The 13,433-nt window shown below is 39.7% G+C and overlaps 2 protein-coding genes across 2 annotated transcripts; both read right to left on the bottom strand.

Annotated features, from left to right (window-relative positions):
* Positions 1-2,733: 2,733 nt before the first annotated feature.
* Positions 2,734-8,435, bottom strand: LOC113500556 (flocculation protein FLO11-like). The gene is made up of 5 exons (XM_026881399.1): positions 8,399-8,435; positions 5,702-7,927; positions 3,713-3,807; positions 3,350-3,419; positions 2,734-3,003 (listed from the first exon to the last, which is right to left on the bottom strand). The coding sequence occupies exons 1-5, from the start codon at positions 8,433-8,435 to the stop codon at positions 2,819-2,821; spliced, it is 2,613 nt and encodes an 870-aa protein (XP_026737200.1). The 3' UTR covers positions 2,734-2,818.
* Positions 8,424-13,029, bottom strand: LOC113500550 (O-acyltransferase like protein-like). Its single transcript, XM_026881386.1, has 13 exons — positions 13,007-13,029; positions 12,137-12,293; positions 11,728-12,052; positions 11,504-11,615; positions 11,256-11,343; positions 10,950-11,110; positions 10,643-10,843; positions 10,371-10,550; positions 10,100-10,283; positions 9,625-9,814; positions 9,280-9,309; positions 9,051-9,193; positions 8,424-8,817 (listed from the first exon to the last, which is right to left on the bottom strand). Exons 1-13 carry the CDS (start codon positions 13,027-13,029, stop codon positions 8,707-8,709), a joined length of 1,905 nt encoding a protein of 634 aa, XP_026737187.1. The 3' UTR covers positions 8,424-8,706.
* Between the last annotated feature and the right edge of the window lie 404 nt (positions 13,030-13,433).

Genomic DNA, 13,433 nt, shown 5'->3' with positions numbered 1-13,433 from the left:
AGAGTGAGGTACAGATTACTTGCCAATCTTTTCGCTTTTTCTATCCAGACTGGTTATATAAAATCGGTTTTTGTTGCGTCCTTGACTAGTGTTTCCTTAAATAAAACTGTAGTTTCAATATCCGAGACATAAATTCATCTACAATGGGGAATATGCACGTGACTTAAATATGGACAAAATATTTTTTTTTGTAATATTTATTGCTACTGAAAACACACTATACAATTATTTTTAGAATTTATTTTAATTTAATAATGAAATTTAATCATCAAAAAGTGGCTGTTTTGAAATTACCGCGCAAATTTTCGAAACGCAACACTATTGGTGGAACAAAACGTGACGTCAGTTTTACACGAGACGTCTGCTGTCAACAAGCTATTTGTAAGGTTTCTTTTTGGAGGAATAATTGTTATTGTATTGTATCCATGGTAATTAAGTCGATATTCACTCACTTTATTTATTTTTTGGTAATTTTGTAAACCAATCACTTTGCGGTTGACATCGAACTCGTGTAATGGTGACGTCACGAGCAAGCGCGCCAAAATGGCCGCGTTTAAATTGATCGCGATTTTAATATTTAATTTTTTGCATAATAGTTTATATTTTGGACGTGATATTTGTATGTTTGGTAATGTAATAACTAGTAGAAACATATAAAAAATAAAAAATAAAACATGCATATTCCCCATTTATACCATAAATACACAATAACTAATTAAAGTTTAAATAGAAATTTTATTACCATCCCACGTGCATTGGATTTATAAATGTTAATAATTAATTTAATGCGATTTTAAATAACCATTAAAATTGTGATTACCGCCTCTGCAGGTATTTAAAAAATATATGTAGGTACTTCTCTAAGCCTGTTACAAATGATAATTTTAAACCTGACATATTACATATATCAATATAACATAGCGTGCACGATATAAACATAATTAAGTGTTTGTAATTTGTATTTATTTTACTTAAAGACGTCTAGCTGTTCATGAGATACAACCTGGTAACAGACTCATAGATAGATCGATAGGAGCCTAAGAAATAGGCCCTTTTTTGGGAAAGGAACCTTATATAGGTATACTATATAGCCCTTTGCGCTGCAGGTTATGACTTCGATATTGTCAAAATCTGAGTTAAAGTTAAGCCTCAAACCTACTAAGACGCGGATGACGTAGCTCATCAGTCCAGGTTTAGTCAGTAAGAGTCTGACACTACCCATTCCCTCCCCCAAGATAGCGGGTGTCCACGACGATTCCGTCGCCTTACCAAAAAAAGGCCTGAAGTTCACTAAATCCTTTTAGAAAATTCTAGAAAAGTGGATAAAAAATCTCATAAGGTACTAATACTGTAATAAACAGCACAACACTGTCTATTAATCCTTTATTAAATATGTGTCTATTAAAAACAACGAATAAAAACACGATGTCAAAAAATCTTGTTACATGTGTAAAGAGAACACTAACAAAACAAGACGTCAATTACAACTAATAATATCTCGAGCTAGCCCTTGGAGAACAGTCGCGGTATTATTTACAGCCTGATCGTTCGAAAACAATAATTTATCAAAGATTTTTTACTTGTTTACCTGTCACAGACACATACCTTAACACTACTTCCGACTCTGGGTATTAACAACAGAACACATATTTAGGACCTCTGTTATTAACTAATCATATTGTTATGTATTTGTGAGATGTATGGCTTCGGTTACAGATTAAATTGTCTGAAGCTGGGTTATTGTGCTGGAGCTGTTAAAGAATGCACATTACAGCAAGCACATGGTCAAATATTAACAACTAGCCGTTGCACGTTGTTCGCAGCTTCGCCTGCTTGTATGTTGGATATATATAGCTGTCAAAACATTATCCTTCTAGAGAGCAGGTTCGATCCCAACGCAGGCAAAGTGCCAATGCTACTTTTTAACCGTAATATGCACTTTAAGACTCCAGACGAAGTCGGATAAAAGTAGAATATGTGTGAATCCAATGTGTCGGAAAAATTCACACTAAAGTTCAATTTTGTTTTGTGTATTAACAAATGATTTTGACAGCTTATAATTTCCATGCATAAAGAAAATGCATGGATGGAGATTGCTTCAAATAATCGTTTGAACAAATAAGGATTTTTACAAGATAAGTTTTCTGGGTCAGTGATGTTTGGAAAGTAAATAATAACAAGTTTATTTTTACAAAATTATCGGAGTTTACTACATCTACAATGAAACCTATAAGAAACCCATGCAACGAACCGCCACTGTGAGAAGCTAGAAATGACTCATGAACAATGCTCAATCACAGTTACATAATAATGAGCTCAGATTGCCCAGATCTACGTGACCTATATGGAAAGAAACCCAATAACAATATAAATACTAATGCACTGAAGTAAACAATACAATTATATGCTAGAAGCTGCGCGTGTGTGTGTGAGACCCGCGCGTGACGTCGCCGCGGCTCTGACGTCATCAACAAAAAACTAACCCGTTCACTTTACCATAATATTCCACGAGTGAGGAGATATTCCGATATTGGACTTACTAGAATTTTCTTTACACGTGTAGTGGCGGTACATTCAATTATTGCTCTAAAGTAGACCTTGTTATTTTAATTTTCATTGACGTAATGTATATTATTGCTCTTCCAATGGTATACAATACCAATAGTTGACGATTCACAAAAAAAAAACACAGATTTTTCTTTCTAGATCTTTAAGGACATGAAAAACATTACGTAGACAGAAAAATAATTATATTTAAATACAAAATATTCAAATCTTATGTGTACATGGTATAACTACATGTGGAGTAGGGTCCCAGTTACAACCACCACCAGTAGAAGGGATTGAACCAGCGTCGCCGCCAGCGCCGGCGCTGCGGAGAGCTGGTAGTGCTGGTAGTAGTGCTGGTAGTGGTGCTGCTGGTGCTGCTGGTGCTGCTGGTGGTGGTGCTGGGGGTGGTGGTGGAGCGGTGACGTTCGCGGTGTCTGGGGTAGAATGCTGGTCCTGGGACATGATACAATATGTTATTGAGTAGAAGCTAGTAGGTATAATCATTGCGTGTTTACTAACCTGTCGTGACTGGTAGCGAAACTCCTCATAGATTCGCTAATCTCGCTTCCAAAACGACAAATACTCCATACATAGTATAGGAACCGAACAATATTTTAAATATACATAAATACCTACATTTTTGTCAACTACAGATTAAAAATAAACAGATTAAATGTTTGAAATATGATATTGAAATGTTTTTGTATTCTTTAGACATGTCCATAATATATTGATATGTTTTATCAGGAGCGATACATTAAATTCAGGTGTTAGAATGTAATAGAATATCCAAGAGTACCTAGAAAGCAGGGTGACGCGTCCGGCAGCGCTGACTGGTCGCTCGGGAACACTAGCAGGCAGCTCAATACCTGTACACATAAATATAACTTTAGTCTAAAGAAAAACAACTCATCAACAGACACATCACTTCAGTCAAGGCGTTTGATTGATAATGTAGAGAAGTTTAGAGAATGCTTCTGAATTATGGACGCGAAGGATACAAAAAGGGATGGCCCACCAAGCAGTATGAAATTCTACGACTCGATAGAATACTAGATGTAAAAATAATTCAAAATGGATACAAATTCACCCAGTATCTGCCACAATAGTGGTAAATATTCAGCTCTACGCGGCACAGTGCAATTGCAAGACGGACTCTTACCAGTAATATTAAAGTGTAGCTCTTCATTTTGACTTCTATGGGTGACGACTGAACGCAGAATAATAGAAGTAGACTACTGAGGTGCTTCAGAAATATTCAAAGCTACTGAAGACTTGTGTACACAACTCTGTGTAAATACTATTATGTATATTGCGATACAGTTCAGAAAGATGTTTTTGTCTGTCAATGAAATTATTCAGTGTAAGTGAAAAAATATTTGTCTTTTTGTATGTATTTTAATAATTACCTTAGTAATTTGGACTAGAAATTACAACAAAACTCCTATATGCTCTATATTTTGTGAGTTAATTAATAGATTTAGTAGAAACTCAAGAAATTTATATTATCTACCATGCATTGCGACAACATAACCTAAGTATAACATATTTAAATAAATAATACGTTAATAGTAAATAAATAAACAGTGGCAGTGACATGCGCGTGCGCAGTTTGCACAACTGTCGCTGGAAGTGCTTCAGTGTACTTTTGTCCTTAAGCATTGTAAAGAATAAACACTTGTAGAAAACAAAACAGAATGAATGATGCGTTACAATCATGTTTATGAAGGTGTTTCAATAAAGACAGTTACTAATAAGTGTGATTTGTAAAGTAGAGCTGTTTATTAGTTGAGATAACTTATTTAGGCAGTTCATATCTTTATAAAAGCTCTTATACATGAAATATAAATTATTATTGCATTGAAGAACTAGGGCATCGTTTTAATATCAATCGGTCGGAATGTATTAGCAGCATTTAGCAGTAACGTTTCGTTTTTTTTTTTTGATGAAATATTGAATCTTGCATATTGCACAGCACATCACCCGCGCTCGGGAAAACGCTTGCGAATCATTCGGTTTTTGAAAGGGAGAGCGAGTGGTTTTTTTGTTACGGTAAAAACATATAACATTAGGTCAATAGCTACGTCTTGATGTGGCTATCTTTCCGTTGAGAACATTTTCGAATATGCTCGAACGATTGTGTTGAAATTTTGTCTACATATAAATTTCTGTGATCCAAACGCAGAATGAGGCAAGTATAGACATGAGTAGTCTGTATATAGGGGTGACTTTTTGGGAAAGGTGGAAAATTAAAAAAGCAATTGAAAAATATTTTAGTCTGACTCATCAAATGGAGGGTCTGGCTGAAAAGGTCATAAAAATATTATTTTTGTAATTTTAAGATACGTAGTTTACATTTTTTATACAGTAATTAGATTTCTATTTATAAATTATGAGAAAACCTGTGAGGAGTCTAGGAGGAATAACATGTTATGGCATTCAATTATTTGTCGTTGTTATCAAAGTTAATTGATATGGATGGCTTCGTATTGATAATAAAGTAAAAAAATTAAAGATAAAATAACTTACGGAACCCACTCCACGCGAGTTTCACTCATATTTGACTATTTTTCATATGTATGACATGTTGATGTCCCCTGCGAATAATATACTAGCAATCTCTTCTTGTATAACTATTTGCAATAACAAATTAGAGGTAACAGATTTTTCTTAAATTCAGGCTGAGAGATGAGACTAAGCTAGTCAAAAGAGAACCTTAAATTCGAATCATTCATTTCGAAAGTCATTTCTACCTACTGGTTACCGCAGCTGCACGCTGAATATTATGTAAGAATGGCTCCAACGAAAAGTAAGCAACATTAGGTCTGGATGACCTATATAGTATGGTTTCTTGTTAGTGTCTATTACAATTTTTGCTATTTATAGAGTTTTAAGAAGGCAAATAAGAATAAAACAAGTGTAAAATTACTTTAATGCTAGCCTAACATGGTCATCAGATGGCACTTCTCTCTTAATCCTTGCATTTTACGCTGTCTTCTGTTTCGGATTTCAGATTTTGAAGATTAAAAATTGTAAGCTACTGCAATAACCAATTACGATTTTTTAGAATATCCTATTAGTACTTCATAAAAATTAAGCTTAATTAGTAAATTACTATCAAAGTCGTTGTCCTTTCACAGCTATAATAGACCTAAAATCGGTCTAAGTTTTTTGACTAAACTTTTGACGGGTTTTGATAAAATATGATTCAATTTATTTCCTCTGTTCCCTACTGGTCTATAGTATGATGTCGCAGACCTGGTGTCACCATTCGAAGCACGGGGCGTAGCATCAGTAGTGGAGTCACTTTCTGCTTCCGTAGCGGCAGACGCGCACGGCGTAGCATCAGTAGTGGTAGCGGAGGAGTCAGTTGCAGTTTCCGTAGCGTCAGACGCGCACGGCGTAGCATCAGTAGTGATAGCAGAGGAGTCAGTTGTAGTTTCCGTAGCGTCAGACGCGCACGGCGTAGCATCAGTAGTGATAGCAGAGGAGTCAGTCGTAGTTTCCGTAGCGTCAGACGCGCACGGCGTAGCATCAGTAGGGGTAGCGGAGGAGTCAGTTGCAGTTTCCGTAGCGTCAGACGCGCACGGCGTAGCATCAGTAGTGATAGCAGAGGAGTCAGTTGTAGTTTCCGTAGCGTCAGACGCGCACGGCGTAGCATCAGTAGTGATAGCGGAGGAGTCAGTTGTAGTTTCCGTAGCGTCAGACACGCACGGCGTAGCATCAGTAGTGGTAGCGGAGGAGTCAGTTGTAGTTTCCGTAGCGTCAGACGCGCACGGCGTAGCATCAGTAGTGATAGCAGAGGAGTCAGTTGTAGTTTCCGTAGCGTCAGACGCGTACGGCGTAGCATCAGTAGTGATAGCGGAGGAGTCAGTTGTAGTTTCCGTAGCGTCAGACGCGCACGGCGTAGCATCAGTAGTGATAGCGGAGGAGTCAGTTGTAGTTTCCGTAGCGTCAGACGAGCACGGCGTAGCATCAGTGGTTCTCGCGGTGGAGGTAGTTGTGGTTTGCGTAGCGTTAGATAAGCACGGCGTAGCATCAGTAGTTGTCACACCACTTTCGGTAGTCTTCTCGGTGGCATCATACTCACTAGATGTTGCAGTAGCTGTGGTCGCACTGGAGTCTGTTGTAGTCTCCTTGGTGTCAGTCACACACGGTGCAGCACTTATCGTGGTAGCAATAGAATCTGTCGTGGTCTTTGAAGCATCAGACGAACATGACGTAGCACTAGTTGTGGTAGCGCTGGAGTCAGTTGTGGTCTCGGCTGTGTCAGTCAGACGCGGCGCAGCATTTGTAGTAGTCAAGCTTGATTCAGGTGTGGTCTCTGTAGTGTCATTTGAACACGGCGTAGCACTAGTTGTGCTTGCGTTAGAATCAGTAGTTGGCTCCGTAGGGTCAGTTGCAGACGGTGGGGAACTAGTAATGTTTGGACTAGCTTCAGTAGTTGTCTCCACAGCGTCAGATGAACACGGCGTAGTACTAGTCGTAGTTGCACTAGAGTCAGTGGTGGTTTCAATAATGTCACATGGAGAAGCACTAGTCGTCGTGACCGTAGAATCTGTTGTAGTATCGGACGAACACGGTGTAGCACTGGAGTCAGTAGAAGACTCCGTTGTGGTAGCGCTGGACAATGTAGTGTCTGTAACATTAGAAGAACTTGGAGTTGTACCAGTCGTGGTAGCGCTTGCAACTGTTGTGGTATCCGTAGCATCAGATGAACAAGGTGTAGCACCGGTCGTAGTACCTGACTCAGTCGAAGTTGCCGTGGCTTCAGTAGAGGTGTCTTCAGGTTTGTTTGTGGTTGAGTCTGTTGTATTTACTGAGGTTTCGGTTGTTGTATCACTATAGTTAGGCGTGGTTGCTGTGCTTCCAGTAGCTGTTGCATCCGCGGTACTCGGAGGTTCAGTTGTGGCATTTGCATCTGGTGTCGTAGATGTAGCTGCAGTAGTGGTTTCTTCGGGGTTGCATGTGGTGGCTTCAGTTGTAGTTTTAGTAGTTTCTGGAGTAGTTTCATTTGTAGTCGTTGTCGATTCAGTGGTATTATCTTTTGGATCAAGTGTAGTGGTCGTATCTGTTGTATTTGGGGAATTGTCCGGGCTGGTGGTCGTAGTCTCCTCAGTTGTCTGCTGCGGGTCAGGAGTGGTCACAGCTTCCGTTGTGGATTCACTGTCACTAGTTGTTGTCGGTTCAGATGTAGTTGTAGAATCTGTTGCACAAGTTGTAGGTGTAGACGTTGTCGTGAGGGAAGGGATAGATGCTGAGGGATCTGGTACTGGTATTGCCTTTGTTTCCCACCAGCTGAAATATGCAAATATCTGTGGACAAATAAAATAATAATTTATTTGAGAAAAATGCTTTGATAAAATATTAAAATATGCTAAATATTAATCTAACCAATAAAATACAAGCCGTGGTCTTCATTATTGCTTCAAATGAGAAAGTGTTTAATATATTAATAGCAAACTTTTATATGGTAAGTGCTGTATTGTCTGGCACCTGTGCAGCAACAACAAAGGCCGTCTCTACGGATATTATTGATTTACCACAAAGGCATTTGAAAACAAGTGTTCGTTGTACTGACTGTAATGTGGATTTGATGTCATCGCATATTTTGTTATAGAGAGCTTTATGATCCTTGCTAGGAAAAGTAGAGAAGAGAAGTAGTTAACACTTTTATTTTGTTTTATCACCACAGGGATATAACTAGCTATACAGATTCGGTTTGTGGAGGAGATATTGTTGATGCATCGCTGAGAAGATTTTGGAGTAAGACTCAGGCGAAAAATTGGGGTAGTGCGTATTCTTGTATTGCGGGCTGATTATTTTAAACAATGCTCATGAATGTCACCGTAAATAGAATCAGTAACAGTATTGTTACTCCTCATATTTGTAACCAAATCACAAGCTTCTTGCAATAACTTAGTTAATAATGAACTCCGCTCACCACATGTTTTGCGCCGCTGCAATGACGCACTAATCAAATGTTTGATTGATGTGCGTCAGACATACGATGCTTTATTATTTGATTACTATACCGATATAATTATGTCAATATTTTTAATTCCATAACAAAAGGTTTGTGTTTCACATGGTAAAATAACAAAGTAATTTTTAGACAAGTTGTAATAGAAAGCCGGTTTAGAAATGCAGTGATTTTTATTTAGAGGTCAAAGCTGAGTAGAACTTCTGGAAGGGGATGTCCACTAGCAGCGTGACGGGCACCGCCAGCAGGTACGTGAGGACCGTGGTCGCCAGCCAGTCCGCCACCTGAGGAATACGTCACGCTTATTTAAATAAGGGGCTTTACTGTACCTAGTTATGTCGAAGGTTTTCTGTTCATCTAGCTAACAGACGAATTTATTTTCTTCCCAAGTATTATTTAATTATGCTTAGTTCGTTTTGTTTTATATACTTTCTTCTAATTACGATTCAGACTTGCACAAAGACCACCTGAAATTGAAACAACGCTTAAAACAATCTATAATTAATAATATCCGCACCATATGTAGAGCGTCGCTGGTGATGGGAGTGAGGCTGGAGGCAGCTATCATGGTGTTGAGGCACCAGTGCAGCATCAGGGCGGCCAGCGACAGCCGCCCCAGCGGGAACCAGCCGCGCCAGCTGAACACGTGCCGCAGGAACCCTGGCCACGAGGCAACACATGTTGATGACGTTAATTGTAAGCTATTACATATCGTAAGTTATGAAAACATTCTCATATACACTGACCTGTTGTCTGCGTGTTCGGGACCTTGTTCTCTGTAAAAAGGAATATTTTACAAATAAGAATAAATATTTATAGGACATGCAGTAATCTAAATTTAAATATTTACATTACAACGAAATAAGTCAAATTCGGACTAGAACTTGCCATTTTTGGCTAAACGTGCCCCTCCATTTGACGACTAAGCTACCGAGTTCACTGACCAAGACAAGTAATTTAATTTGTTGATTGAGGTCGCTCACATTCAATCTTTTTTCGTAATAAAAACCTATTAAGCTTATATATTTCAGGCATTTGACTGTCCTACACTTGAATATATTTAGTTTCTAATTAATGCGCTCGATACTCACTGTTATCTTTCTTGGAGGTACCATTATAGACTCCGAACAACAGCACGGCGCCTATAAGCGCGAGCGCGGGCCGCTCCAGCGCGATGTAGAGCGCGTTGAAGTGGCGCGAGGAGCTGTGCCGCAGCAGGTGCCCCGCGCTGGACCACGCGGGCAGCAGGGGCACTGTCAGCTGACATGCTGTGATCAGCCACTACGGGAACAACTGGCGTGTTGAGTACAATTGGGTATTACTATGGTGTTATGTTTATGTTTTATAACTTATAGACCTTCGTCATTGTCTCTGTTGTTACGGTTTTTTATAAGGTTAACTGCCCGATTTGGTGCAAAATGTTTTGTTGTGTTGAGATGTCAAGGTAAGTAGAGAGACAAAAGATAAAAAAGAAAAGAAACAAGAGACAAAATAGAGAGATAATCTTATAGTCGTTGGTTCTTTCGAGATGCGTAACAATATCCACTGACAGACAGTGTTAAACTAACTCAATAAAACATTTAAACCGCATGGTCTCACTTTATGATCAGAGGCTTTAAAGCCTTTCTCCCGGAGGTGATGATGCAGAAACGCTACAAACAGTCCCAGCAGGCAAGTGGGCAGGCTGCCCGCAGGGCTGGTGTAGAACTGGCTGAACGAGGGCTCATGGCGGAACATCGTGCGGATGTTACTGGCAAAACAACAAAAGACATACTTTCACAGAAGATGCAAGGACAGCTTTATTATTATGGCTAGTTCACGTGTGAACATAACTTACTCTGGGACAGATATGAACATGAGCGGTGTCCATTTATTGATGTAGGCTCTGATCAGGTTCGATACACAGGTAATAACAAATGCCATCCCCAATATCGGCAGAGCATACCGCCGAGCTCGCAGCAGGCAGAGCGTGATGATGCAGCCTACCACGTACAGCTGCATGTCCACTGCCAAAAACCTGTGAGGAAGATGTTACAGAATGGGATTAGACAGAGAGCCTCACATTCTCTAGATGTAATACATTCATTATTTTCTTGTATTGTATGTTACCAGGTTTGCACCAGGCAGTGGTGTTCAGGTTCCACGAAGTTGTGCAGGAGGAAGGCGTGGTACCAGAACTTGCGCCGGCACACCTCACTCTCGGCGCCCACCAGCGCGGGCCACATCGGGCCGTCGCGACTCAGCCCCCACCAGCTCGCCGCGAATCCTATTGTCAGCATGTAAACGGGATATATCCTGGAAACGTTAATTTACATAATCAGTTTTCACTCAGTTTGTATAAGAGTCTTTAGAACTCTAATCCAGGCCCCTCTGAATTAATAATTGATAGAAAAATTATCGTTTCTATGTACCTTACCTAAAAAATCGTTTTGTGATCAATTTGGGCAACATCCAGAAGTCAGGCGTGGGACTCATACTCAGCAGGGAGTGAGCCAGCAGGAAACTGGACAGCAGAATGAACAGCTGGATGGATGAGGTGCCGTTCTGCAGCAGCATCATTACGGGGTGATGTGACATCTAGGAACGGTCACTATTGGTCAAGGGAGACAGGCAGAAAGCACACAAGATGCATAATTCAAATTTACTATCTCGCAATACCGACAGTCAAATAGATTTAGTACTTAATGACGCTTTGAATCGAATTGCTTTCAGCGGCAATTACCTCTTCGACATATGAAGGGTTTTCTAGGAACAGCATATCGTGCAGGATGCCGGCGTGCGTGAACATTACCAGCAGGATCATTATGACTCTGAAACATATGAATAAAAAATAAGCCTTTGGTTTTTATTTAACGAGAAGTATTTAGTTTAATAGCCATCATTGTAAACTCAAGGGCACAATGTTCATGTACCATGACTTAAAAAATAAGATTACTAAAAAACGAATGCTTGTTTACATTTAATCATTACCTAAACCCTTCGACCGGCAACACCGCTGCAAGCCGCGGGTCACCGTCAGGGTACGGACATACCAGCTCATCCCAGTTCCTTACTAACGACCAGGAGGTGAGCAGTTTATTCTCTGAAAAATCATTCGGAGATATTTACCTAAACACATACATACTTCGTAGCTAAGCCAGAGTAGTTAATGGTACTCCAGAGATTTTGAGTTCAAATTAAACTTTCTTACTTACTGCTCTTACTACCTTTCGTAGTCACATCATAAACAGTTCCAATAACATTTATTGCAACAATCACCAGCACGGTACACAGGAACACATAGTGACGAGTTTCCAAATTAGACCTGAAGTCTTTCAGAGCAACATCCTGTGTGTGCGTGCGGCAGTAGCTGAGCTGCGTGAGGGAAGCTCGCAGGTGTTGACGGCGCGCCAGGATCGAGGCGCAGCGCTCGAAGTAACGAGAGTGGCTGGGAGTGCGCAGAGAGGGGCAGCGGGCGGCGACGCAGTAGCCGCGGTGGAGCAGGCTGCGGTTGAAGTTGTGAGGGTCCGACGAGTACTCCTGGAACAATATTGAATCGAGGAATATTAGTGCGGTGACATCAAAGGATAATCATCAGCAAAAAAGAGAGCTGCGTGATATTACCTGCATCAAGTCATACATATCGTGCGGCTCGTGCACCGGCTTCAAGAGGAAGCTGCCGACGCAGTAAAGCGAGCCGGGGCGCTGCAGACAGCCCGCGAACTCGTCCAGGTGGAACAGTTTCGGGAAGCTGGAGTACTCCGCGGCTATGAAAACAGTACTGCAGATAAATATAATATCAATAATTATCTGTTACTTTACTTAATTATTCACGTTCCTGATATTCAATTATTTTCACTAACATTTTCGATGAACAAAAAATTACCAGTTCCAAAAACATGAGTCCATACTTACAATACTAAATAGTTGAAGTGAATCAATAGTTACAGTACCAGTGACAGCTCCTGCCGCAGCCCGCAGACATCCTGCCGCCACTATTACCAAGAACTTGAACACCGCCTCCCTCAACATAGCCAACACAACCATATACCTACCACACTGGTAAACTAGACAATGTAATGACAATATTAACAAATAACGCAATCAACGTCCGCGAAGAATGCAAGACTGGTTGTAAATACCCGAAATAGTTGTTACATTTGGTTTGTGAAGGAGTACCTCTAGTACATGATCAAGGCAGCGGAACATAGAAAAAAAAGAACTGCAGGTCACATTAAGTTTTTAGAGTTCGGTTTCGCAAAATATAAATATTTATTCGTAACACAGTGGCGTTTAAGCACGCCACAGACTTATCCCGCAATTTAATTCCGTTTTCATACAGAGACCATTCATTATAGCAAATATTGTATAGAAAAAAAAGAGAAATAAGTAAATTCAATATATTAATAGACACATACATTTATTAGGCAAAATATACGGAACTCTCTATTTCCTAAGTATATGTTATTATTTATATGCGGTCAAAATACAAACCTTGACGCGATGCGATATAACATTGTAATTAGGGCCAAGTGCAAGGCCCTCGCATCGTACACAAAATTATTATTTCATTACAAATATATTCTTAATGGGCCACCAATTTTATATTTGTGACGGCAGAAACGTGCCTACCGAGATTTCATAGCTTAATTAATGACCGTCCCTTATAACGTCGATGTAGACAGCAAGATCACCCATTTTGATAAGAATGAAAGACAAATGAAACATCCACTTGTATGATATTTTTTATTTATTTACTTCAGTACCATTTCTTAAACCTAGAAGTCGGCGCACCTACTAGCACTTGATAGGGAACTTATTAGTTCAAATATTAACATAATACTTAACATTATATATTTGTATAATACGCTTAACTTACTTATACACCAATATATTATTATGCACTAATTTAATTTGCATT

Source organism: Trichoplusia ni, chromosome 1 (genome assembly GCF_003590095.1).
Source record: "Trichoplusia ni isolate ovarian cell line Hi5 chromosome 1, tn1, whole genome shotgun sequence".
Classification (NCBI taxonomy): domain Eukaryota; kingdom Metazoa; phylum Arthropoda; class Insecta; order Lepidoptera; family Noctuidae; genus Trichoplusia; species Trichoplusia ni.
This window is presented reverse-complemented; position numbering and strand designations above follow the sequence as displayed.